At 37.2% G+C, this 26,699-nt stretch overlaps 1 protein-coding gene across 1 annotated transcript in view; it reads right to left on the bottom strand.

Moving 5' to 3' along the window:
* The window catches only part of LOC145665344 (polycystin family receptor for egg jelly-like), a 177,175-nt gene that overhangs the window by 99,502 nt on the left and 50,974 nt on the right, over positions 1–26,699 (bottom strand). Inside the window, exons 9-12 of the mRNA XM_081732644.1 lie at positions 18,312–18,534; positions 12,165–12,321; positions 10,196–10,440; positions 1,255–1,446 (exon numbers count right to left, since the gene is read on the bottom strand). Of these exons, the coding sequence (XP_081588770.1) occupies positions 1,255–1,446; positions 10,196–10,440; positions 12,165–12,321; positions 18,312–18,534 (817 nt within the window). The remainder of the gene's footprint in view (positions 1–1,254; positions 1,447–10,195; positions 10,441–12,164; positions 12,322–18,311; positions 18,535–26,699) is intronic.

Genomic DNA, 26,699 nt, shown 5'->3' with positions numbered 1-26,699 from the left:
CCCTTTTTGTTTCAATTTGGTACTATTTTTCAGCCCAGTCCAGAGCTAGGACTATGGCAACACTGACAGACACTTTTTGATGAGTTGCGATAGTGTTGAAGGAAACGCCGCATGTGAAATGTGTTGACTTATACGAGTTTTGAATGCACTTGTGTGTCAGCATCTGAAATTCAGCGATCTATGGTTTCGTATTCTGTTTATTGTTTATTTTCGTCCCCCCCCCCTTACAAATTTAGCACTGTAGTACAATATATATCTGAAGAAGACATGCCATTTAAAGATAAATTCAAAAGTGAAAGAAACAGTAATAATATAAATTATATACATTAGGCTGATAATTTTACCTTATGGTTTTGCACGATATCATTATTAAAAAGTAAGTTAGAGTAAGTAATTCCAGTGCTTCAAAACAATATCGACAACGTTTGGGAGATGATTCCTGACACCAAGATAAGACAAAAGTATAGAACAACCTGGGTGCACAAATGCTTCCTTTCGGAGTTATAGGCTGCCAAAAACATGAAAAAATGAATTTTAAAGATCCATAGCTTCAATATTATGCGACCTACCGTAGTCGGGTCAAGACTTCACTTAGGAACTAATATGTGCGCTATCCAAAAATCTATGTTTCAGAATCCTAAGGTACTCAATCAACAATTTTTATAGAGGGAGTTTGGCTAGGCCCATATTATTTGAAGCACTCACCAACTACGTTTATGAAAATTGTTGCGGGAGTACCATCTAATGCTAACACACAGCTTAGTTTTCTCTTACTTGAACACAAATGGTCTGATTATAGGGATCTATGTAATTTAGATTTAATGACAGCTGAATTAGGAATAACTATGAATTTTGACTATATTTGCAGAGAATTCGTAGATTATATGAAAAGAGTTTCAAAGCTCAATCGCGTAAATACAAAATTGAATAGAACCTCTGTATTCTGAAATCAATTTATAGATAGCTGTGTATTGAAAGATTTTTAAATCTAAGCATTTTTATTCACTCATAATAGCTGTCAGGTTGTAATCTTTATTTTTACAAAAAAAAAAAAAAGAAGAAGTGAATATAACAGAATATCATATCTTACGAATATCTCTGTTTTCGCTATTTTTTATGGGATGGAAACACCTGGCGATGAGATTATTCTATAAAGTATAGCAAGCATAATAAACAAAGACTTGAAAGTTGACATCAAATAACGCAACCTGTCTAAAAATAAGAAAAGATAAAGAGTAGAGGAGATGCACTCACTTGCAGAGCTATCTACACTCAAATATTGGTATACTTCATATAGGAACGGCGTATCCTCTCCTTCAAAATAGTGACAAAAAATGTTAAAGCGCGTCTTAACGCTGTACCCCTTTAATGGTTCAATGCTGCATTGACCAGCTGTTGGTTGGGCTCCTGTCACAAGTATCAATGATGCCAGCGTACGTTCATCATCTGAAAAGTAAAAATAAAACAACAAATTGTGAAAGAATAGAGGCAAACTGATTTTACTTTCCAGCATTTTCAAACCATTTATAAATTCATCATATAACACATACTCTCTACTTGTACGTATTTTGAATGCCATTTTGAGATTTTTTTCTCAAAAGACATAGCCTATGCAGGATAACTTCATTTATCCCAATTCGACAAATATCCGAATCGACATAAGGAAATACAAAAAATATATTTCGAATACCTTCGGTAAATAGTCGTTAATAAATTCCCATTTTGCTTTGCGCAATTCCTTTGTGCAGTAGGCCCTACCTCACAAACTTGTAAACACTTGCGGAAATAGTTTTCGACACTGACAATTAAGGACATTTATTCCGTTAGATGGAGGAACGTTTTCATTCTCTGTCATCTGGAGCATTCCTATGAAACTACGTGAAATATAAAAAGTATTTTAATTTTCTGGTGTGTCAGGACCTGAAATGCAGCTCCCCATTTCACCAAAAGCAACCCTATTCTCAAGATCAAAGCATAATTAGACAATTTCTAAAAGAATAAAAATAATAATATACCAACACACACACACGTATTATATATATATATGTCCATGTTAAAATGGACCCATCACATGATCTAGTCTGTTATTACTTTTAATTTTCTAACGTAACATATGAAAACATACAATATAGGTACACTGCGAAATTGGGCATACTTGCGATTACAGAAATTAAAAACAAAGATTTTTGGCCTTTTATTATAATTTTATTCAAGCATCACTACCTGTAGCAGATTTTACAATAAATCCTATATTCAGTCAAGGGCTGATTACCTTGATTTGTTCTGAATCTGGCATCATATCATTTGCAGCAACTTTAAGTTAGGCAACTTATTATATCACAAGTGTCGTGTTGGCTGCCTAACCATCTTACCCAGTGCCTGGAAGTTATAATGGGTTTACTACGGATATCTTAGTTTTAAATTCGTTGACTTCAATATAAACTCTCCCTTACTTCCTTTTGTCGATCTCCTTTTCCCCTTATAGCCGACCACACGTCGTACTTATGTTCTACCTTTTCACATTACTTTTAATATTATTATTTAATGTTTTGTTAGGAAGAGAGAAATATATAAATCTTTCAACAAATGTTTCTATCGTCTTCTAACATTCTTGTTTCTATTTCCATTGTTTTAATCCACATATTTCGTGCACTACAACAGTACATGTAGATCTCGGACATTGTTTACACGAAATTACAATCGAATGTTTAGTTACATAACAACATCTCCACTGATACAAACTACTCACGGAATTAAGAACACCAAACATTTTAAATGCCACTTCTCGTTATCTCTCTGTTTCCCTTTTCACTTCTTACATTACTTAAATGTCAATATCTAATTACACAGAATGTGCTCGTTCCTTTACGAAACTGATACTAACACACAGCTATTTTACTTATGCTTAATTTTCTTTCAAAGTTTTTGCACTTTGGTTTCAGTTTGTAATTGCATGGCGTCTCTTCTCAATTTATCTAAAAATATCTCATAGCGTAAACAGTATTACACGGCCCTGGACCGCTTTAGCGACGGTATCGCGTTAAGTTTCTATGACCGGTTTGGCCGCAGTGTTGTCCCCAGTATTCGTTTTCAGAGGCTGAGTCAACCCCGGGTCTTACAGCCTGGGTAAAAAACATATACGCACACCGAGAAATGAACACAGATCGCTGAATTGGCAGTCCACTCTACTGATTTAGCCACAGGGCAGCTCATTTCAGTCTACCAACCAATTCAAAAGTATTATTATTTTTTCAATATACATTTTCTACTTACTAGCAGGCATCTATAGCTTATGTTCAGTTTCTCTATTCGTAAGATACATAGCTATTTAGTAAATTTCCCTGACTTTCTTTGACCAAATGTCGTTTCACATGAGCTCCCACTGGGAATCCTCGAGGAAGCTATAAAAGGATCGGCACGAGGGGATAGTTGCAACACTGTTAATTATCGTCAATCCGAAAAGTTATCAGAACAAACTTGACCTTCCTGCATCAAGCTTGCCGGCCATACGATAATATAAGACAGCGTTTCCCAACCGGTGTGCCGTGAATGGCCCCCTGGTGTGCCGCGGGGAAATCGAAACAAAATTATTAATTCTATAACAATCAGATTGTAAGACATAAGGGAAAATGTATATTTGTATTTCACATTACTATGAACCTCTACTATGAATCTACAATTTTAAGTTTCATACCGTGTACAATTTTAATGTTGAAAGAACTATTTGTTATCATTGTTATGATCATTGTTGGTCCTTTATTGTTGCAGACTATTTTGTAACCCGAAATTTTAAAATATTATTCAATACTTTCGACAAAGCAAACATGCATACAAATTACCTACATTTGTGTCTTAAAAGTAAAAGAGATTTGCTTGTTCGTTTGTTATTTAGTGATCTATCTTCTTAGTGAAAGGTTGGATACAGTTTTGGAAAAAGAAAGCGTAGTTTTGCAAACGTGAGTCCAATATTTCATTGAATTGTTTTCTATTTTTAAATTAGAATGAAAAGTAAGCATAATGATGAACCACGGGGGGGGGGGGGGAATCAGTGATCGAGCTTTCTTTTCTGTGAGAAAGATCATTAATCAGAGAAAAAAAAAATACCACGGTATAATATCTATGAGTATGCCGCGAGAATTCAAGTTACACCCATAGTGTGCCGCAAGTTGAAAAAGGTTGGGAAACGGTGATATAAAAATTAATGTCGTATACGATAATGCTCTTGCAATAATAGGTGAACGTACGATAATTTTAGAACGCACACTTTTTTTTTTCTTTTGCAGTTTTTGACTGTTGCAAATAAATTGTAGATGTGCATTAAATAATTATAAAATACACAAACATTCAGGTTTTTAATAGTCATAGTTAAATGTTATAGAATAAACCAATAACGCTAGAATAAAAGAATAACAATTTCAGAATTGGCCAATGGTAACCCTACATCCATTCTTTAAATTCAATTACGTTTACAAGCGAATGGAAATATTGTTGTTCATAGCAGAGATGTGCGTCTACGCGTAAAAAACGATAGTTTACGTTTACGTGTGAACTATGCGTAGACAATGTAAACAACGTAGACTATGTAGAATATGTCAACAACACGTAATTTAATATGGCGTCGTGGACAATAAAGGAGCTTTCTTTGGTCGTTACCTTGCGAAATTGCGTACAAAATAAAATGCCTAGACCAGCGAATAGTAACTTTCGAATACTTAGTTTCGTCTTGATGAAGGAAAATGAAAAATATTATGCATTTTGTAAAATATGCAAGAAAAAATTGGCGAATACAGCAGATTCAAGACTGACAGCCCACAGGTGAGTATTAGGTTTGGAAATTTCATTATAAAAGCAGTGCTCGAAGTGGAAAATCTAAGGAAGTGGTATGTGCAGAGCAGAGTAAACATACAGATTAGATAATTCCCTCTACTTTTTATATGTTAGTCGTTTCCCTAATCTTTCGCTGCACCGAAGCAAAACAACTGAATGAGGAAATATGAACAAACGAGCAACGAAATTGTTCCTTACATTTGATAGTGCTTGTCCACATAGTCTACACGGGAAAAGGTGTAATGTATTTCTAGATTACGTATTGATTACAGTACACAATCGCGTAGACGTAAAATTATAGTTTACGGCACATCACTGGTTCATAGTAGTGTTAATAAGGATAAAGAAAAGAAATGGTTAGAACAACAATCTATATATATAAAAGAGAACGTACAAAATCCTTTGTCCGCTCATCACGCTAATACGGCGGAACCAATTTCTTTTATTTTTGGGGGGTTATTAGGATTTGGACCCTAGATGGTTTTTATCATATCACTTTAATTTTTAATTACCAGTGTCTTGAGATAATTGACCATTCAAGTGTCCATAACGTACAAATCCTTTGTTAGTTCATCATAGGTATAAAAATAAACGTATTTATATGCAACCCGCATGACCGTGTCGCTCGGCGGGTTAACATAAATGACAGGCGATATAATGTTAACATTAATGCAATCTTCTATGGTTATTATCATATCAATTGAAAGCGAAAAAGTAAAAATTATTTAATTAACAAGGTTTATTGCGTTCCGGGGTGACCGCAGCGAAGCGGGGTGAACGCTGCTAGTATTACAATACAACAAGTTTCTTATACAGGGTGTTACAAAAAGGTGTCACAATGTTTTGCGAACAGATTCCTAACATCAAAATAAGAAAAAAAGTTCAGATGGACCTGTGTTCAAAAGTGCATAGCTTCGTAGTTATATGGTGCCGAAATCGTGAAACAAATTAACTTTTATTTATTAAAGAAAATCTTTATATTAATTGCAAAGGAAATCTTTAAAAGTTTTACGTACCACGATTACGCAGGTTAGGCTAAAGGAGACGGAGATGATGATAAATGAGTGAAATTGTGGAGAGGAAACGGAAGAACCCCGAGAAAACCCACGCACACGGTGTTTCTCTATCACAAAGCTCGCTTGGCGCGAGCAGGGATCGACCCAAGGACCCAAGCACCAGAGGTGAACACTCTACCACTGAGTCACCGCAGCCATCTTAATTGAGAAGGCACGCGACTGTGATTACAGTATAGAACCGTCTCGTTTTGGTCTCTGCACAACTTTGTGAATAGTGCTAAGTTAGTTGTAAAAGACGCCTGTGTAAATCACGTGGCCTAATTTTATTTTATTTTACTTTATTATATACTAGCAGCGTTCACCCCGCTTCGCTGCGGTCACCCCGGAACGCAATAAACTTTGTTACTTAGATAATTTTTACTTTTTCGCTTTCAAGTGATTGCAGTAAATGTTAACATTATATCGCCTGTCATTTATGTTAACCCGCCGAGTGACACGGTCATGCGGGTTGCATATAAATACGTTTATTTTTACCTATGATGATCTAACAAAGGATTTGTACGTTATGGACACTTGAATGGTCAATTATCTCAAGACACTGGTAATTAAAAATTAAAGTGATATGATAAAAACCATCTAGGGTTCAAATCCTAATAACCCCCCAAAAATAAAAGAAATTGGTTCAGCCGTATTAGCGTGATGAGGGAACAAAGGATTTGTACGTTCTCTTTTATATATATAGATATATTTTAGTTTATTATTTTTACTCTAGAACTTCTGTAATTTCTGGTTTATACCAGAAATTACAGAAGTTGTAGAGTAAATGGGTTATGGTATTGTTAGAAAACTGGCAGAAGGTCATTGAACAAAGGTGGTTTCATATGACAATAAATGTGTTGTTTATCTTCACTCCAAAGATCAATGCTTTTAGGCAGTCTATATTGACGTTATTTTCCCGTTTCAATACAAAAATAGAATAGAATAGAATGAGATAGAACCTATTCTTTGGACGCTGAATAGATTGCAAAAGATCCGCTTCTCGATATATATCTTAATGTTTTGGCTTCATTCCTGTCAATGGACTGACGGACGGATATACAAAGTCGTTCTATAAGGCTTCCCATACACATGCATATCATAGTTTGGAAGTGTAAAGTGCAAGAATAGCTTTTGAGTGATATGATTCCGTTAGCGCTAATAAGTAGGAACATGTGCAGAGAGTAGAAAGCCAAGGAGATTACAATGTTTGACTGTGCTCACGTGATATGTAAATATAGTTTCTTTCGGCCGTTCGATCGTTTAGGGCGTCTATATGACTGAAAACCTAAACGAGTTTCTGTTAATTCCTTATTTCATCACACAACTCTTGCTCTCTTTCTTCAAATACTGCAACATTTCATACTTTTTAAAGCTTTTCTAGGTTTAAAAATGGTTTGGCTCCGATGCTGGAATTTTTCATGAGATGTACACTCATGTCCAAAATGATTGTCGCATATCTATAACTGTCTTCTTGTAAGAATATAATTTGATAATGCTACTTTTAATACTGATACTATGTGTATAATCGGGAAATGTAGTCTATATTTGTGGTAAATTTCATAGGAAAAGAATTATAAATACGAAATTTAGAATGAATAAAAGAAAATGTTGCTAAATGGACAAGAAAGTTTTATTTTCATTTTATTGTTCTTATTTACTGCTCTTTTGACATGAAATTTGCCACATACATGTCTTTGCTGATTATATACATACTAACATTATAAGAAATACCGGGCGAATTCGTTATCAAATTATATTCCTACAACAATATATTTATAGACATGCAACAATAATTTTGGACATGAGTGTACATTATAGTACATCGACTAGTTCTAAAGTATAGTAAGATATAGCATGCTCTTAACTTGTAACCCAAGAAACGTTACTTGATTATGAATATGTGGGAATTGGAAAGGGTTTATACTCATATTGAAAGTCTTGTAGATTTTAGTGGCCAGGAATGCATCTCATGATAATACTATTTTGGAAGACGGCTCTAAATCAGGTCCCACAGTCAGGGTTGGGTAATTAGCGTAAAAAAAGTTTTTCTACGTGACGCGTACAATACGCGTAATTTACGTAAAATACGCAAAGTACGTAAAAAATTAGAAACAGGTCTACCAATTAAAGAAAACGTTCTACGTTCTGAGCTTTAAAAAAATTCTTCCTAAAATTGTGTGGAATCTAGCTGGATTTTGCAAAACTTAATCCGCAAGCATAAACTAGGAATTTTGTATTGGCTTTGTAAAGTAGCATTGTATAATACGGTTTGCATGCGTGACTGTTCAAAACCCATTTCATCATGTTTCATGTTTTAAACCCTCTGTAATCGAGAAAAGTTTTATGTCAGGGAAGCTGTGGGAGGAACTATTGTGCAATACAACAATGATGGTGGTCTCCATTTGTGATGACTTTCTGCAATGTCTGAGAAAAGCAACAAGAACAAGTAGAGGAGTTTCTGTTGGAAAACCTCAGCCCTTCAGGAATAACTAGCTACCAGCAATATCGGGGAAAATGTGGAAAATTTGAAGAACTTATGAAGAAGGGAATTACAACACCACGCACATTCTGGTATTTCACTACTCGGCAACATAAGGAGTTGTCGGAATTTGCTATGAAGTTACTGAACATCCCAGCATCTTCAGCACAAATTGAAAGACTTTTCTCAAATTGATCCTTTGTCCATAACGTCACAAGGAACCGGCTCAGTTTCGAACGTTCGAAGAAACTACTTCAAATATACTACACCCTCAAATTACAAGACCACTCAAGTTATGAATATTAGTGTGATTAAGAGTATTGTCTTCGAATTGTACTAAACTATAATGGAAATGGCACGTAGCATTTTTTTTTTTTTAGAATTAAAATAATGGCTAAGTTTTAAATGAAACGATATACTCAGTGTTATTGGAACCAAGTGAAATATATTCAGTATTCGAACTAGGAACAGAGACAAATTGTTTCTTTCCAAAAAAGACAACGAAGAAACAAGTAGTTCAATATTCTGTTGAGTATTTTTTTTCAGTTTTGTCTATTTATTATGAGCATGAAAATTTCTACATTAAAAGTTCAAATGATAGTCAAGTGCTAAGGGAAGTAATATATTTAGTGTTGTTATTGGACTTGGTAGAAAAGAACAAAATAAATGATTTCAGAAAAACAAACGCACTGCTGAACAAGACTGCACTTATTTAATATAAAAACACATTTACACGTGACGTTTCGATCTTCTAGCCAAGATCCTCATCAGACGTACAGGGCTATGTACGAGGGGCGAGAGTGTACGTCTGATGAGGATCTTGGCTAGAAGATCGAAACGTCACGTGTAAATGTGTTTTTATATTAAATAAGTGCAGTCTTGTTCAGCAGTGTGTTTGTTTTTCTGATTTTATTCGCAAGACGTTGACTATGATTGTGTGTCAGTTTGAAATGATTTCATTCCGAAAAATGTAGTATAATGTTCTGTTGGGTGCTTTTATATTTTTTCAGTTGTGTGTGTTTAAAATGAGAATCTAATAATTTTTACATCGAAAATTCAATATGTCCAAGTGCTAAGTGAAGTGGTATATATAGTATCGTTGGGACGTGGAAGAAAAACAAATCAGTTTATTCTAAAATTTCATTATTTTAATATTCTGTTCAGAATTTTTCGTATCAGTTATGTGTGTGTGTTAGTGTGTAATATGAAGGTGAAATGAGCCTAACAGTCAATATCTTTTTTCCTCATGTAATAGATACTGAAATGTTTCGAGTTTTATATTAAAAGCTGCAAAGGTATAATAAGAAATTGTTATAATCAAAAGGTTACTTGATACTTTCAAACATATCCGAACCAATACATATTTTTAATGTGTGTGCTTATATGTTGGGTGGTTGTGCTTGTATGTGCGCTAATAGGTGGAAAGTAGTGGTGGGCCGGCGAGGGGCTATCCAAAATTATCTTTTATTATTATGATTTGGCATGCAATCATTACTTTTCAATATAATGTTCAGAAGATAATAATGTTTTAATGCTTAAATAAGAAACCTAAACTTACAATATAACCGACTATTCAAAATGATCTTAGTTTTAATGAAATATAGTTTTCTACGTCTGCGTAAAAAACTGATTTTCTACATGACGTATATTACCAGTAAATTACGCGTAATTTATGTAAAATACGTAACAAGTAAATTACCTTGCCAACCCTGCCCACAGTTTGCTTGAAATGATAGCAGATCTATGGCAATACAATTTTGTAACGGTACAGATATCTTAAATCATGATGTTATACCTGTAACAAATAAATTAACTGCTGTTTGGTAATACTTACTTCCGAACTCGAAGCTGTAGCTTGTGTCGTAGTTTAAAACATATTCATAAACAAGTATTTCATTACTTGGAAGATCAATTTCATACAATGCTTCTCCATTTTCGTCATAAAGCTCGATCTTATTTCTATCCTGATAAATTTCCCATTTGAATTCCTTCAGCTGATTAGGATCACAGTTTACACACTCGGCTATTAAATGTAAAATCTCCGCTGGATTAGGTTTCTCTCCACAATTCTTTTCACACCTAAGGCAAGTTCACAAATATAATATAATTCACAAATGAAATATAATTCTAAAAGTATCAGTATTAATCATACAAAAATACGAAAAACATAGAGATCAACATTATTATATCCCTTTGGGAATCGGTTGGGATGATTCAGGCGTAATTCGAGAATCAATTGTCTAATCATGGTCGGGTAAAAAAAAAAAAATATAAAGGCAACTAAGAAAGTTCTGTCGCTTTTTGAGGCTTTTGTGTTCAATTGGTCCTCATCGTGAATGCGATCTGGGTGTGCGTATATCCAACATACTACCTGGTTGTGGCAGTTCAGCTACACCGTGAACTTGCATAAGGACAGAGTGAACATGGAATCTCCACAGAGCGTCATAAGGACCTGTATGTTGTATGAGTTCAAACTGGGATCAAACGCCGCTGCAATGGGGCGAAAGATGTCCCAGGCCTTTGGTGAGGGTGTCGTGACTACGTGGACAGTACAGCTGTGGTTCAACAATTTTAAAGATGGTGACGAAACACTTGAAGACACACCACGTGCCGGATGACCAACACATGTACAAAATGAAGATCTTGAGGCAGCAATTCAGGCGAACAGTGGCCAGACATGTGAGAAACTGGAACCACAGTTCAGTTTGAGTGAAGAAACCTTTCAGCAGCACCTCCATCAACTTGGAAAGCACTATAAGTTGGGTCGATGAGTGTACATGATTTGACTCCGGCAAGAAGGCAACGCGAGCAGACACCTGTGTTCCTTTGCTGTCTCGTCTGAGGAAAGAGGCATTTCTGGACAGGGTGTTAACACGTGATGAGAATAGGACGTGTACAAAGCTCCACGGCGCCATCATCATTGGTTAGCATCCCATGAACCGGTTCCAAAACAGCCGAAACCAGTACTGCATCAAAAGAAGGTCCTCCTGTGTGTTTGGTGGACTGCTCGCGGCATCGTGCATCGGGAACTGATACAGCTGGTCGGAGCATCAATGTACTATCAGCAGTTGAACCGTATTAAAAAAAAAACTCAAAATTCTGGAGGTAGTACCTCTGAATCGCAAAGGAGTCCTCCTGTTACAAGACAACACTAAGCCCCAGGTGGCTAGGGTGACCCGGGACACCATTCTACACGTTGAATGGAAAACACTATTGCATCCGTCATACTCCTCGGACATTGCACCGTCCGATTATCACCTGTTCATTCCTGGGAAAATCAGTTTAGAGGACGCCAGTTCAAATCTCTAGTAGAAGTGCAAAATGCACTTGATACCTTCTTCGCTTCACGGCCCACCAAGTTCTATCGCGATGGAATCCATGCCTTGTTGTCAGAATGTGGTCGATGCTGATGGGGAGTATTTGATCATCCAGGTATGTCTTAAATGACATATCGATGTTCGAAGGTGGTGGGTGAAAAAGCGACAGAACTTTTATAGTTATTGTTATGAGTCATAGATTCCAATAACGTATTAGTGGGTATCTAATTACTTGTTCCAATTGACAGTTCATGATTTACCATTTTTGTTTTGTAGAAAAGAAGAGAGACACTGAATATAAAAACGTATATAACATGACTTTTATCTTATCCTGTATAATCTAGTTCGTGATTACTAAACTAAATTTTGCTCAATGCGTTGTTAACCTCCTCTCAAACGTGTTATTAGTTACGCTTCTGAAGATACATGCACGCATACACACAAAACTCATCGCATTAAATAAAGAAAAACAGAAACATGGCTTACTTAATTTTTACTGTTGGAAGAGATTCGTTAACAACTTCAATTATCTGGAAGGCTGATGCAGGCTCAAGGTCTTTATCTCGCACGTCGGTAACTTCCACCTCAAAATGGTAGGTAATGTACTTGGATAGTGCTAGTCCGGGGACTTGATGAATGGGACCTATGCAAGGAAAATATTGCTTAAAACTTCTTGATATAAAACATGCTATTAAAAGCGAAAATTTTATACGCTTATGATGTACATGTTCAAGAATTATTATGTAATGAAGAAGCAGCGAAAGTGATCGAGATAAGGTCATGGAATACTTTTAGACATTACAAAAGCATTTGACTAATTTCGATATGAAATAAATAAAAACAGCATGAAAGGGATAAATAACTGGTTTCATTTTCTTATTTTGCAAATAAAATGTAGGAAACACACTCATGTATAAAGTATGCTTAAAACGATAACGCCAATAAACTTATAAAATAAAATCTAAATTAAACACTAACAAACATGCCCTTTAACGGGCATGGTATAAATATTTACCACCTACTCCACACGGACCATTAATGATGTTTGACTAAACTCTAGTGTCTTAGTGAGGTCAGTGGTAAGTATTCTTACCAATGGTTTTTGATGCAACGAACTACGATTGTCAGTTGTTTGTATTTTGCCACTGACGCCAAAAGGTAGTAAAATAATTTACCAATGGTCCATTAAAGTCAGAAAAGTTGTCGTTTTTATGATGATAACTTTTATATCAGTTTTTATAGCGCTTGTAGGGTAAGTACGTGTTCGAAAGGTGTCTATATATTTTCTAGAAAGTACTAGGAATACTCACGCGTATATTTAATTTTTTTTTTTTTTTTTTTTGTAAATTTTCGTATGCCTGTAGGCTATAAAGATAATATCGTCGGACATGATCTCTATGGTTTGAAATCATAAATGACTGTGATATTTGATGGGGTTTGTCGTCATTCCAGTGTTCTAACAAAATATATTTTTATTGTATTTCTAAAATTGAACTATTAAGCGATAGAAAAATAACGAATGATATTACAAGTTTTCTGGCGCAAAGATAATATAGCTGATAAAATGCCTAACACTATAATTTGTTGCTATTGGTCTTTTAGTGTAGTAATGCACCGAGGTGATATCATGTAGATAATTAATATATGCACAATATTATGTTGAGTACGATAACAGAAACACAGCCGAACATGTGTAAACTTGCACTTTTGTAGTTTCCGTCCACAAAATATATTGGTGATGACGTCTGTGTCGTGTGTGAGAAAGCACATGAAATATTTAAGTTTTACTTTCCACGGTTAGGCTGAAGAAGACGGCGATGACGAGAAATGAAGGAAAAGGTGGAATGGTGAAAGTGGGAAGAAACGGGAGAACCCCAAGAAACGGGAGAACCTAGGCACACAGTGTTTGTCCATCACAAAGTTCAGTCGGCGCGAGCTGTGGTCGAACCATGGACCCATGTATGAGGAAGGATGTAAATAACAGGTTCACCATGCATAGGTACTACTGACTTCACATGTTAGATGAAGCTAGATTGCTTTGCTTTTGAAATAATACATGAAATACATGTTCAGGCAGGCCCAACTAAGGGGGCTCTTGATTTGAAGGCGCACCCAAAAGGGCAATATATGCTCGCAAGAGGAGGTAAAGAGGTTGTTACAGTAGCTAGCACTATGCACAATCCTACCGAAATTACAAATGTATTATGTAGGAACAGGGAAGGTAAGAGAGAAGTACCATGTCCAGTTAGCATTGTAAACTTTAATAAGTATATGAGTAGGGTTGACAAATTTGATGAATTCAATAGTCCAATGGAAATCGCGTAGGTGCTGGATGAAATTATTCCATTATATGCTAGATGCGGTAATTGTCAGTAGTTATGCATTGTATAAGGAAACGTTATTGTTACAAGATCCCAAAGATAAGACAATGAGTAATTTAGTGTTCAGAAGTATTCTAGCAAATAAACTTATTCACAACTTTTCTAGTAAGCTAAAGCCAGGTACAGCAATAGGTAGAAAAGGTACTTCTGCATCAGACAAATTTACTATCCTTTATTTAGTAAGATTTGCTGAAGTGGGGAAACGTTTATCCTTGCAAGGCATACTGGAAGTTCGTTCTGTAGTACGAAAGAGAGGCCAAAAGAAGCAATATGATATATAAGCAATATAACGTTGCATTATGCAAAACTTGCTTTGCCTCCTTTCACTCTCAAATGTAATGTCCCTGTCATACTCAGCTACAATGCTGATTCCTTACCTCTAACCATTTTTGTAATCGCTACTTATGCTATACTTATGCTCTTTAAACAAGGACATGGAACTAAAAATAAATCATGCCCAACCATCATGATGGTTGAATACCATCCCTGACATACTACGTTGTAATATTCTGTTCTTACCTCCAGTGGCGTATTTACGATTTTGTTTCGGGAGGGGCTTTGCTAACTTTCGGGGGGGGGGGGGGGGCTTTGCCTGGAAATGTGAAAATTCTGCAAGATATTTCATTTATTTTACTATACTAAGTAAGATTTCGGGGGGGGGCTTAAGCCCGCAAGCCACCCCCCTAAATACGCCACTGCTTACCTCTAACCGCTTTTCTAATCATTGGATACTTTGTAAACTTTGTAAACATGCTTAAGGAACTAAAAATAAATAATCAATGATCATTCGATATCTTTCTTCCTTTATTAAAAATGTGGTAAACTATTTTACCACCGGTATTTAAGAAACTATCATTTGCAGGTTGTTTCTCAATGGACGGTGGTAAATATATATATACCAACCATTCTGATGTCACGACCCAAAATGCGATCAAATGGACTCCAAAATTACAATAGAGAGACACATTCCGAGCAGAAAAAAACATTAGTACACTCCAAATATGAGCAGGGAATTTTACCCGTTAAAGAGTTAACTAACGTATGACGTAAGGAACCAGAAAATTAATCTCCGCAAAAGCAAAACTTTTCTACGTGCCATTTCATGGCAGACTGATTTCGTGCGAGTGGCTTCGGGTAAGATTCTCGGTACGGAAACTTGTTACAGACGCAAACCACAAGTTGTGCTTTGATGCCACTTACAACAGTGACCTCGGTGGTAGAGTCAACGATGTTAAACATAAAATCAATCCAAACCAAAGAGCCTTTCCTTTGCCAGGCCAAGTCAGTCTGGTTTCCCATAACTTATAAGCCACTCAACTAATGTTCTGTTTTATATTACGCTACCACCATCTTCTTGGCATATCGAAAAAACTCTTTCCCTAGACTTCCCGACTAAAACTTTTAACCTCCCCACATCTTTTTTCTATTTAAACTGCTTACTCGCTCAACTTAAGATACTATTTAGCCGAGAACTGGTCACCACGATAGTTAACAGTGGAAATAGTTTCCTATTTCTCCTATTGATTTGCTAGGCGTCATGTTTGAAAGTAAATAAAAGTCGCAACAGGAATTTCAGTGAGATACCGCCTTAAGACGTCTCAGACTTATCCGTTTGATATTAGGTGACTGATAGATACCACTCACACGTTTCTGTATTTCTTTGCGCACCGAACATTCTTCTGACAACTCTGACTCTCTGTTCCTTCCTGCACAGCAGCCACCAACTTTCGTATCCATGCTGTGCGGAGACCAATTAAACTTCTTTACTTAAAGTTCTTGATATTGCTCGCGATGGTTAAATTTTTCTCATTTCCGTCAATACGGTGTCCACTTCTCATACATACTCCGGCAGAAGAGTTTCGTGATTTGTTGTACCGACTTCATATCTGTTCCTGTCAAGTCTCCAACTTCCGGTTTTTCAATTAAGTGCGCAGACCATTCGAAGCAGTGTGAAGTTGGAAAGTAATGGAGATAATGTTCATTGCTTCAGACGTAGACGTTTAATGCAGATTGATGTATAAATTCCGAAAACATCAATCCGAATTCCATAGATTCCTTCCTATCCGTACGTTACTTCTACGTTCCTCGTTTATTCCTGCAGACTGTAGCAGACAGACAATTAATGAATGTGAAAGAATAGTGGAATTACAATGAAAGATAAAACAAGAGAAACTCAACAAAATCCATTGATATGATGCCTTCCATAAACTCAAACGGCCTGGGGTAGAACCAAGGACCCTTCGCATCAGAAGTTAGCGCTCTGGCAGTGAACCATCATGCTCCGTTTTTATTTGTCTTAGTAGGACTAATCTTCACTAACCTTACAAAATTCTTTACCGTTTTAAATTCTTCCAAAATATTATATAATCAATTCTTTAAAAACTTATTATAAGCTTCTTTTTAAGATTTCCCTCATAGCTATGTGAGTAGCGTACGCGCCTTTGGAGTGGTAGACCTGGATTCAGTTCTCAACGGGAGCTCATGTGAGCTCCTGTGGACGTTACATTGTAGATTCACGACTCATATAGCCTTACTGCTGATAAGAACGCTACTTTGTCTAATGTTTGTTTATTGATATGTTTCCTCTCTTTATATCTTCTCATAGTAATCGCCAAGAATGATTTCAGTGTTTGTTTTTGTGGTGGTACGCAGTACCAGCTTCTTTTTGTCTGGAACATTTAGAAAATTGCTATTTCTCTAGTTAGCTTTTATTTTTATATTGATGCAATGTATATTTGAAATTGAAATTTAAGAGTGAAAGAAGAATATACTATAAAGGGTCTACTCCTATATATTTCAAAGCTAATATGATTAATGAATGGGAGCAACTTCTAATTTCTTCAACTTGATTAGAATTTTGACGTTTGTTTTTGCAGCCAATAAGGACACGTGGATTATCAATACTGGCCCCTTTCTTTTCTATAAAAAGAGCATTGTTCTTTGTAACGGGTCGAAAGATTGTTTTTGACATCTAATACAATCTTTAGTTTCTTTCGTAGGTGAATGAATATTTATGACATACAATAAAGATACTCATCAATTTAATTAAAACATTTGAAAAAAGCACAAATTTCTAGATCGATATAGCGTTGGACAGAAGAACTGCGGAATGGAACCATAAAGGTCATGGATGGTAATAAATGGAATATTACATAATGCCTCGTGCACTGTATCACTTAGTTTCATGAGAGGATAGACGATGAAATTAGCGTCGAATTCGTGTTTCTAAAACATACCAAAGATGTAGAGTTACGTTCAGGTCTCGGGATTGAGCGGGCCGCACGACGTCTCAATGTTCCTCGAACCACATTATCATCCTGGAATATGACGCCATTGCCTGGATCCCTTACAACGGAGACATAATCATGGACAGTGACACGACCAGTAAGCGTCAGCACAGGACCCACTGAAAACCAGGACCACAGCATTACAGACCCGTCACAATGTTTCATGATTACGCGTAGACACTGTAGATCATACTCATTTTAGGGTATCCACCACGGTCCGTGGATTGGAATAAGGCAAGTGATTCGACCATATGACACTTTTCCAGCCATCATTGGTCCATGTTGCAAGTTACAGGCATCATTGGAGTCGACCTAAATAGTGATGGTTCTTTATCAGTGGTTTCGCTGGTGCCACACAATCTGGTATGTCCACCTCATGTAACTCGGAGCGGCTGTGGAAGGGGCCTCATCAGTTCGTACGCCACTTGCACTACAGTCACAACGTCCGTTCTGAATGATAATACGCTTTAATGCTCATTGGGACCTGGCATTAAGGATTTTCCTCCGACCACTGTTCCTCTTCGCCGATGTGGTTTTGCCATGAACTCTGTAGGTCATCACTTTTGCCACAGTAAACACGCTTACCACTTTCATCACACTTCCACTACATAACCGAGTTCTAATAAATTACTACTATACTCACGTGGTATAAAGTTTTTCCCTAACACACTAGCACGGCTTGGCGCTGCAGTTGCTAACTGAGTGTTGCTAACCCAAACATCTCACGTGTTTCCAACTTCAGGTATTTCCGTTATTTAGATAAACTATTGCGTCTAATATATATTACTTTCTACTTGCACGATGCAAAATATTAAACTATAATCTTAAGGATCGAAGATGACAAATCATCTAGTGTTTCTTGAATACTAAAGAATGATAATTCGCTCTTAACAGCAAACAACATAATCCGAAGTATCTACACCTAAATTCTAATCCAAAAAACTTTATATTAATCCACATTTTACCTTTCCAGTCGGCGTACGGATTGTCGTTACAATACCGATCTTCAATTTTCATCATTGTACGGGAGCAGGCCCAGTTAAATGCAAGCACTTGTCGCTCGGGGTGTTCATTCGGGTTGTACGAAGTGGATGCATCCAATTTCAAGGGATAATTCCAACTCACTTGAACAACTTCTCCGCCGGTAATTTTAGCTCGCAACGGCTGCTTCATTATTTTTAACCAGCCCTGGAAATATTCCAAGAAAATGTGAAAATACATTTCAATAAAACACTGAATGCTGCAAATGTATTACGTGTATTCATTAGAAATCTTGCAAACAACAATATATTTAGCTTCGCACATACATACTTAGTTTTTGGTACACAAACTACACGCTAGGGTCTTTTAAACCCTGGAGTACTTAGATAACTAATTAACGTTGAAAGTGCTGCGGTGGGTTAGTGGTAGAAGGTTCACCTCTGGTGCATAGGGTCCCGGGTTCAAACCCTACTGCCCCCAAATGAAGTTTGTTGTGGACAAACACCGTATGCGTGGGTTTCCTTGGGGTTTTCCCACTTTTTCATTCCACCATTTTATTCATTGCTCATTATCACCGCCTCCTTTAGCCTAGGAGGCATAATCGTGGGACGTTAAACTCAAAGATTTCATTTCATTTTTTCATTTTTAAGATTGAAAGTAATTAATGAGATTGTGTGACTGGAATACGTCTTAATGTAACAAAATAATAAGCAGACAGTTTTCTTGGAATATTTATATGTGAATACTTGATGCCCCCTTAAACCCATTACTCAGAGCCAATACTGTTTCCTATAGAACGGGTGCATAGTCCGCACAAAAGCATTGCATAATTGACATGTAAATTAATACAAGTGGTGCACACGTAAGCAACTATATATTTACGCATACAAATACAATATGGATCCTACACTGGTACAGAATATGGTTTTATGAGAAGTACATCCACTGTACACTTAAGGTTTTACAGATATCCGCGTCTTTGCACATGTTAGGATTAGGATTACGAATTAGATTTCTGGGCTTTCGGCGTCTATGGCTATGTTAGCCCGCCATATGATGTCCATTGGCGAGCACACTATCCGGGGAAAGGAAAGGAAGGAAGGAAGCAGCCTGGGACCATAAGGTTAAGTACCATCCCGGCATTAGCCTGGCGTGAATGAGGAAAATCCAGGGAAAAGGTCACTTAGAATGGAAAGCTGTTACACCTTTCGGATCGAGTGTTGTCCCCAGCGGAAATTGAACGCGGAACCACTCGCACGAAAGGGGACACTGTGTTTGCACTAGGGATGGCCACAGAGTTCCGGTTCCGGCGGTTCTCGGAGATCTCGGAGATCCGGTTTTCAGAACCGGTGCTGGAACCGGTTCCGGACCTGGATCCGAAAACCCGGTTCCAGAATCGGATCTTAGGAACCGGTTCCAGACCAGGATCCGAAAACCCGGTTCCAGAATCGGATCTAAGGAACCGGTTTCAGATCTGGATCTGAAAACCCGGTTCCAGAACCGGATCTTAGGAACCGGTTCCAGACCTTGATCTGAAAGCCCCCAAAGACCCGTACAGGAGGCACAAAGTTCACCTTCAAAACACTGCAAAGAGGACCATGCGCTTGTGCCCTCCCGCCCAGACCCGCTTGTGCCCCCAGAAAAACATTTTGGTCCACCAGTGGGTGTTTAGCCAAATGAGTTTGTCAGTTACCCAGTTTATTTAGCCAAATAAGATAAGCGGCCGCCGCCTGGGCGCCTGCCTGTCGATTCCACCATTTCATCTAGCACACTGTTCACAGCCTGCCAGCAGCTCGGGTTTAGCGTAGGAATAGTCACAAATTTTCGGTTCTTGAAGATCCGGCTTTCACAACCGGTTCTGGAACCGGTTCCAGGCCTGGATCCGAAAATCTAGTTCTAGAACCGGATCTTGGGAACCGGTTCCAGATCTAGATCCGAAGAACCGGTTCCAGACCTGGATCCGAAAAAAACGGTTCCGGAACCGGATCCGTTCAGACCCGAAAACCGGTTCCACCAGGAACCGGTTCTGGCCATCCCTAGTTTGCACACGTGGAAGTGCAAGTGTGGTGGAGATGATTTGTGTTGTCTACTACTGCAATGATTATTAGTAAGTTGTAGGTACCTGTATCACGATATCAGCGATGAATCGCTAGCTCAGTTGTGTCTCGTTTATGCATCTGGTTACAAACACAATTAACGTGCGAAGTTTTTTGGGAGAGGGGGGACGAGAAATTGAGGTCCAATAGGAAACAGGAGTCTAAAGTGACACTCTGTACCCTCTACATACATAAATATGATTATTTGACATTAGTAATATACAAGAAATTTATTAAATTAAAATAGTAAAGTTATCACTTACAGCGAAAAATTAAGATTAATCGTTAACTACGGATAGTAGTTGTTTGGATTTTAAAATTCTAAGACCAAACATACATTTTTTAAAATGTTAATAAAATACATAGAGAGGTCGTTACTTTTATTTATTTATTTATTTATTTCATTTTCCGCCGTAAGAACTTAGCGTTCATGGCTTCGTCAAGAGATACAGTTACTATTACAATTAATAATAATAATAATTACAAGAAACGCTACAATTAATAATACAGTTATTTAAAAAATAATATATAATAATACAATATATATAATAATAATACAAAATATATACGTAACAATAAAACTAAAAGTGTATTTTTAGAGAAATTATAAATTGTACCTTATTTTATATATTTCAAAATTCAAATAAATCTTAATATTTACATTACAAAGAAAGATCACACTGAAGATATTCATCTAAACCATAGAAAAGATGTTTAAGTAACAGTAACTTGAGGTGTCTTTTAAACTGCAAGCCTGGCATTCGTTTGACACGATCTGGTAATTTATTATAAAGTTTTATTCCTATGTGGTGTAACGAATTTTGAGTTCTTGTTAGACGGAAATTTTGTATATGAATATGATTGGTTGTTCTTGTGTTATATTGGTGTAGGCCCGAATTGAGTTGAAAGTTTCTTTTATTCATATGTATGAATGATGTTGTTTCGAGAATGTATATACACGGCAATGGTAATATTTTAAGTTTCTGAAACAGTGGTCTACTTGGTGTATGAAACGGAACTGATAACATTATTCGTAACATTTTCTTCTGCATTGTAAATACTTTCTTCGCATAACAGGTGTTACCCCAGAAAATGATTCCATACGATAGAATCGACTGGATCAATCCGAAATAAATTGTTTTCAATGTTTCTGTAGTTAGAATCTTACTAACTTTACGTATAAGATATATTTTCGCGCTTAGTTTTCTCAACAAATCATTCACGTGATCATCCCATGTTAACTTAGAGTCTAATTTTAACCCTAAAAATTTACAAGTGTCAGATATCCGCATGAGTTCCCCGTCTATACGTATTTGATGTATATTTAGAGAGTTCAGTTTTCCTTCATTGAAACTCATTATAATTGTTTTCGCTGTATTTAAGTTAAGTTGGTTTGCTTTTATCCATTGTGCAATTTTATCTGTCGTGTTCTTAAAGATGAATTCCTCGGAGCAAATGTTATTTGGAATTTCAACTAAAATGTTTGTATCATCCGCAAAAAGTACGCTTTTGTTTGGAACTATATAATCGGGAAGATCGTTAATGTATATAAGGAAAAGTATAGGACCTAATATTGATCCTTGTGGAACTCCGTGCCTAATGTGTCTTACTTCTGACTTGATAGGTCAGTAAATTTAGTCCCAGTTCTCTAAATTTTAGTAGTAGTTTTTGTAAATTTAACAGTAGTTTGGTAAATTTTAGTAGCAGTAATGTTTCGAAAGTAGGGAATAAAATCCCGACGGAAAATTTAGATCCTTTAGGTTTGGGGTTGACATTAGGCACGCAGGCGGTTGTTAAACAATTGTTGAATCAAATGTGGATTTTGAAAGAAATGTGACTGAGAAAAAGACTAGAGCGTACCCCAGAAGCGATGCGGGAACCGATTGCCTTAAGGCAGAGAAATGAGCAAGAGCTACCATTTAACAATGGACGGAAGGGGGTAAAGAAACGAGTTTAAAAACAGTAGATCAGAATAGGAACGTTGGGACTTTCACAGGTGACAGCTACGAGCTCAAGATAAAAAAAAAAAAAAAGATACAAGCTTATATACACGAGGAAGAGCAACAGAAAGAATGGTGTCTTGGATAGAATAAGAAGGATAAATTGATGGACACAAAGAGAGTAGGAGACACAATTATTGTAAAGTTCGTGCAAGGAGAAAGACAAATCTTGAATATAATCAGCGCCTATGAACCACAAATTAACTGTGACGAAGAGACAAAGCAATAATTTTGAGAGGAGCTAGACTCTCCAGAATTGTTCGTTACATGAAAAACTGGTTCTAGCATATGTAAATGGGTAAGAAGAACGATTAAGATAAGAATTTGAAGGAATACCTGAAGGATATGGATAGAAAGACAGAAATAACGAAAGTGAGAACATACTACAAGTGGCGGAAGCAAATGATCTTGTATCCTGAATATCTTCTATGAGAAGAAAAAAGAACACAATATTACATATATGAATGGTATCTCAAGGTCTCAGATTGACTTCATCTTATACAGGCGACAAAAGTTACGTGATGTAAAGGAATGGAAAGTAATACTAGATGATGATAATCTAACGGAGCATCATGATCTCGTAGTAGCAGATTTCTGCATTAAGGAAAAGGTAGGAATAAAACGACAAGATGTTCCTGTTCGAATAAAGAGATGCAAACTACATGGGGCAAGTACTGAAGAGATTCGCCCTGTACTGCAAATGAAGGAAAAAGATGCACGTGGAAGAATGGACCAATATCAGTGGGACTCAGGGAAACAGCAAGGAAAGTTGTGGAGAACTCAAAAGAGGAGGCCTCATTAATAACAAAACATGTTGTGGAATAATGAAGCTTAAGCAGCTGTGAAGGAGAGAAAGAACCATTACCAGAAATGGCAGAGCTTTGGCAACCAACAAAACGTGAAGGATTACAAGAAAGCGAAGAAGAACGCCAAGAATGCAGTTAGGGTAGTAGAACGCAAGGGTTATGATGGATTTACAACTACCTGAAAACAAAACAGGAAAAAAGATATACAAACTTTGGAATATAAGAGAGAAATATATTTTGTATGTACGCTGCAGGAATGATGAAGATAATGAGGTTCTGCCCAAGCGAGAAGATAAATAGGTGTTGCAAGGAGTATTTCCGGAACTTCTCAATGAAGAAAATCCGAGGGGAACTTGCGAAACTCTACCCATTAATGATGAGTCAGTTGTGTGTGTCTATGGTAGAAGTACTAGAAAATGTCATGAAAAAGATGGAAAGTGGTAAGCTCCCAGGACCGGATAATATCCCTAGCGAAGCATGGAAAAGTTTAGCTAAAGAAGGACTGAAGTGGTTTACTCGACTTTTTAAATAGGATATTGAAAACAGGATATATGCCATAAGAATGGAGAAGTAGCTACGTTGTGCAGGTTTTCGAAACGATTGACATATGAAAGAATGTAGCAACTACAGGGGAATAAAACTTATCGGCCATGCGATGAAGCTATGGGAGAGAGTGATATAAGCAAGATTGAGGGAAAGGACCGAAATAGCAGAGAACCAGGACGATCGACAACGGATGCATTATTTGCACTTAGGATGCTAATAGGAAAGTACAGAAAATATCAGAAGAAACTACACATGGTTTTCATTGACCTAGAGGAAGGGCATGATATTGTGCCACGCAATGTTATTTGATGTGCACAGAAGCAATTGTTGCGTACACATACCTCTGTATAATTCAATATATGCATAATGGATGTAGGACAGAAGTAGTGCTCTCAACGGGTCGGGTCGGGTCGGGTTGAAGACCGACCTGACCCGACCCGTGACCCGAATTGACTGACCCGACCCGATGACCCGACCCGACCCGACTGACCCGAACCGTGATTCGACCTGATTGACCCGACCCGAGCTGACCCGATTGACCCGATCCGACCTAACCCGATTGACCCAACCCGACCCGAGTGGACCCGACTGTCCCGACCCGACAACCCGACCCGAGCTGACCCGATCCGAGTCGGGTTGGGTCGGGTCAACCCGATCCGTTTGAGAGCACTATGGTCACGACACTGGGTGAACGCCAAAATGCACTCCCATTGGGAATTAAACCCGGACCACGTGTACCGAAGTCTTACACGTTAACCACTAGCTAGATCAAGCGGGGGATTTGTATATGCATCTTAATGAACATTTGGCACTTTTGAGGTTTGGTTATTTCTTTTTATAACTGATACCAATGTCCGACGTGGGAGAAATTTATTTTTTTTCTTGCTTTAGTTCTATGTGACGAAATTTTTCTTCAAGGTCAGTGTTCTCATCTGCTCGGACGGCAGGGAGTCTTCTCGGAAGGCAGTAAGTAGCAAGAGTCTCTTGGCGGAGACAAAAGGAAATCGTTTAACTACAATGATAAGGGTTGAGGAAACAGGAGAACACCTGTGATTTTTTCCAACCCTTCAACTTTCATTCCAAAATAGTTTTTTTATGATTCCGGGACCCGTGCCACTTTCTCGGTAATTAAAACGTATTTTACAGTGTATATATAGTTGCACATAAGAAGATACATAATATGAATTTTGTAATTTAAAATTTAAAAATATAGTATGATATTTAATTATAAAGTATTAATTTTATTTCATCACTTTCAGCCCAACAAATGAAATTGAGTTGATTTTGAGTTTAACGTCCCGTTCAGCAGCGAGGCTATATGAGACGTGGACCTACTGATTAACGTGGACTCCGAACCACTTGAGCTCCCGCCGGGAATCAAACCCGGGTCCCCCGCGCCAATGGCGCGTACGCTAACCGCTTAGCCACGAAGGAGCTCCCCAACAAATGAAATTCAAACAATTCGCTCCCTGGGTCTTGCAGGCACGTAGCCAAGGGGGGATGTCCGGACCCCCCTTTGAGACCAGAAATGAAAAAAATTAAGAAATTAAGGAAGGCTGAAACAAAATGAAATGAGAAAAAGAAGGATCAGCGTTAAAAATAAACTAAAGGAAGCTTTTGGTTATTCTTTCTTATGAGTAAATTTGTATTACTTGCAATACATGGTTACAAGGTGATCCTGGAAGAGTCAAGGAATTTGAAATTTCTAGAAAAGTTGCGGAATTCTCAGAATTTCTGCTACTAGTCAGGGAGATTTCAAGCTTCCGAAAGCATAGTGCCGTTGTGTAACAGCGTGGACATTTTTTATCATAATTTTTCGTCATCGCATCTTTGCAATATCAAACATGTTATTTCAAAACCAATTTTCTACTGCTCCTTTAACCTGTCATTTGAAACAGACAGTAGTTGACGGAATAATAAAAACAAAAATATATGTGGAAAGAAAGTTCTGTTAACATTTGATTCAACAGAAAAAGGAACGCAGATACTGCAGAATATTTTACAAGACATTATTGAGTAGGTATGTACTTTTTATAATAGTGAATATGTACTTTTTATAATAGTTGATTTCATAATGAAAGGAAAATTATTATATTTGAATAAATAGAGGAAGGATGTAAATATTGTATAATCTTTTTCAATACTTTTTTTTTAAAATTTTACTTGAGATTTCTTCATAGTTTATTAAAATACTTACCAACATATCCTCACAAAACAATATATGTTGATAGTAAAATAGTTTAGATTGATCGAGCTCCTTCAGAATTTCATGTCAAGCCCCTTCCCCCCGTTACGAAATCCTGGCTAAACTAACCAATATATATTCCAGTAAAATTGTTTAGAATGATCGAGCCCCTGGTGTGATGACCACAATATTTCATGTCACGGACCCCCCCCTCCCCTTCACGCAATCCTGGCTACGTGCCTGGGTCTTGGTCATCAATACTGCGTCTTATTCTTTGTCTTGCAGTCAAGTCTTGGTCCTGCATTTCGTAATCTTGGTGGTCTTTCATGCTATACAAGAGCCAAGAATGCTCGCCTCATCGGTACAAATGAAGACCAAGTGTGATTTTGATTATGGTCTTTCATACTATACGGAAAGAAAGAAAATACGCTCATCGCTACTTGGTGATCACCAAAACAAGGCCAAGAGCAATATTACTATGCAATTCGTCTTGCATATCCAATCTTTATCTTGTTCTTGTATCGATGTCCTTGGGCTTGGTGAAATAAAATGAAATATTCAGTTTAAGGTCCCTCGATTCTGCACCGAGGCTAAGGGATATGGTGACCATGAGAAATGAATGAAATGGTGGAATGAAGATAGTGGGAGGAAACAGGAGAACCCGGAGAAAACCCACTACACCACTACACGGCGTTTCTCCACAACAAAGCCTACTTAGCACAAGCTGGGATCGAACCAT

Source organism: Thermobia domestica, chromosome 1 (assembly GCF_964235325.1).
Source record: "Thermobia domestica chromosome 1, izTheDome1.hap1.1, whole genome shotgun sequence".
NCBI lineage: Eukaryota > Metazoa > Arthropoda > Insecta > Zygentoma > Lepismatidae > Thermobia > Thermobia domestica.
This window is presented reverse-complemented; position numbering and strand designations above follow the sequence as displayed.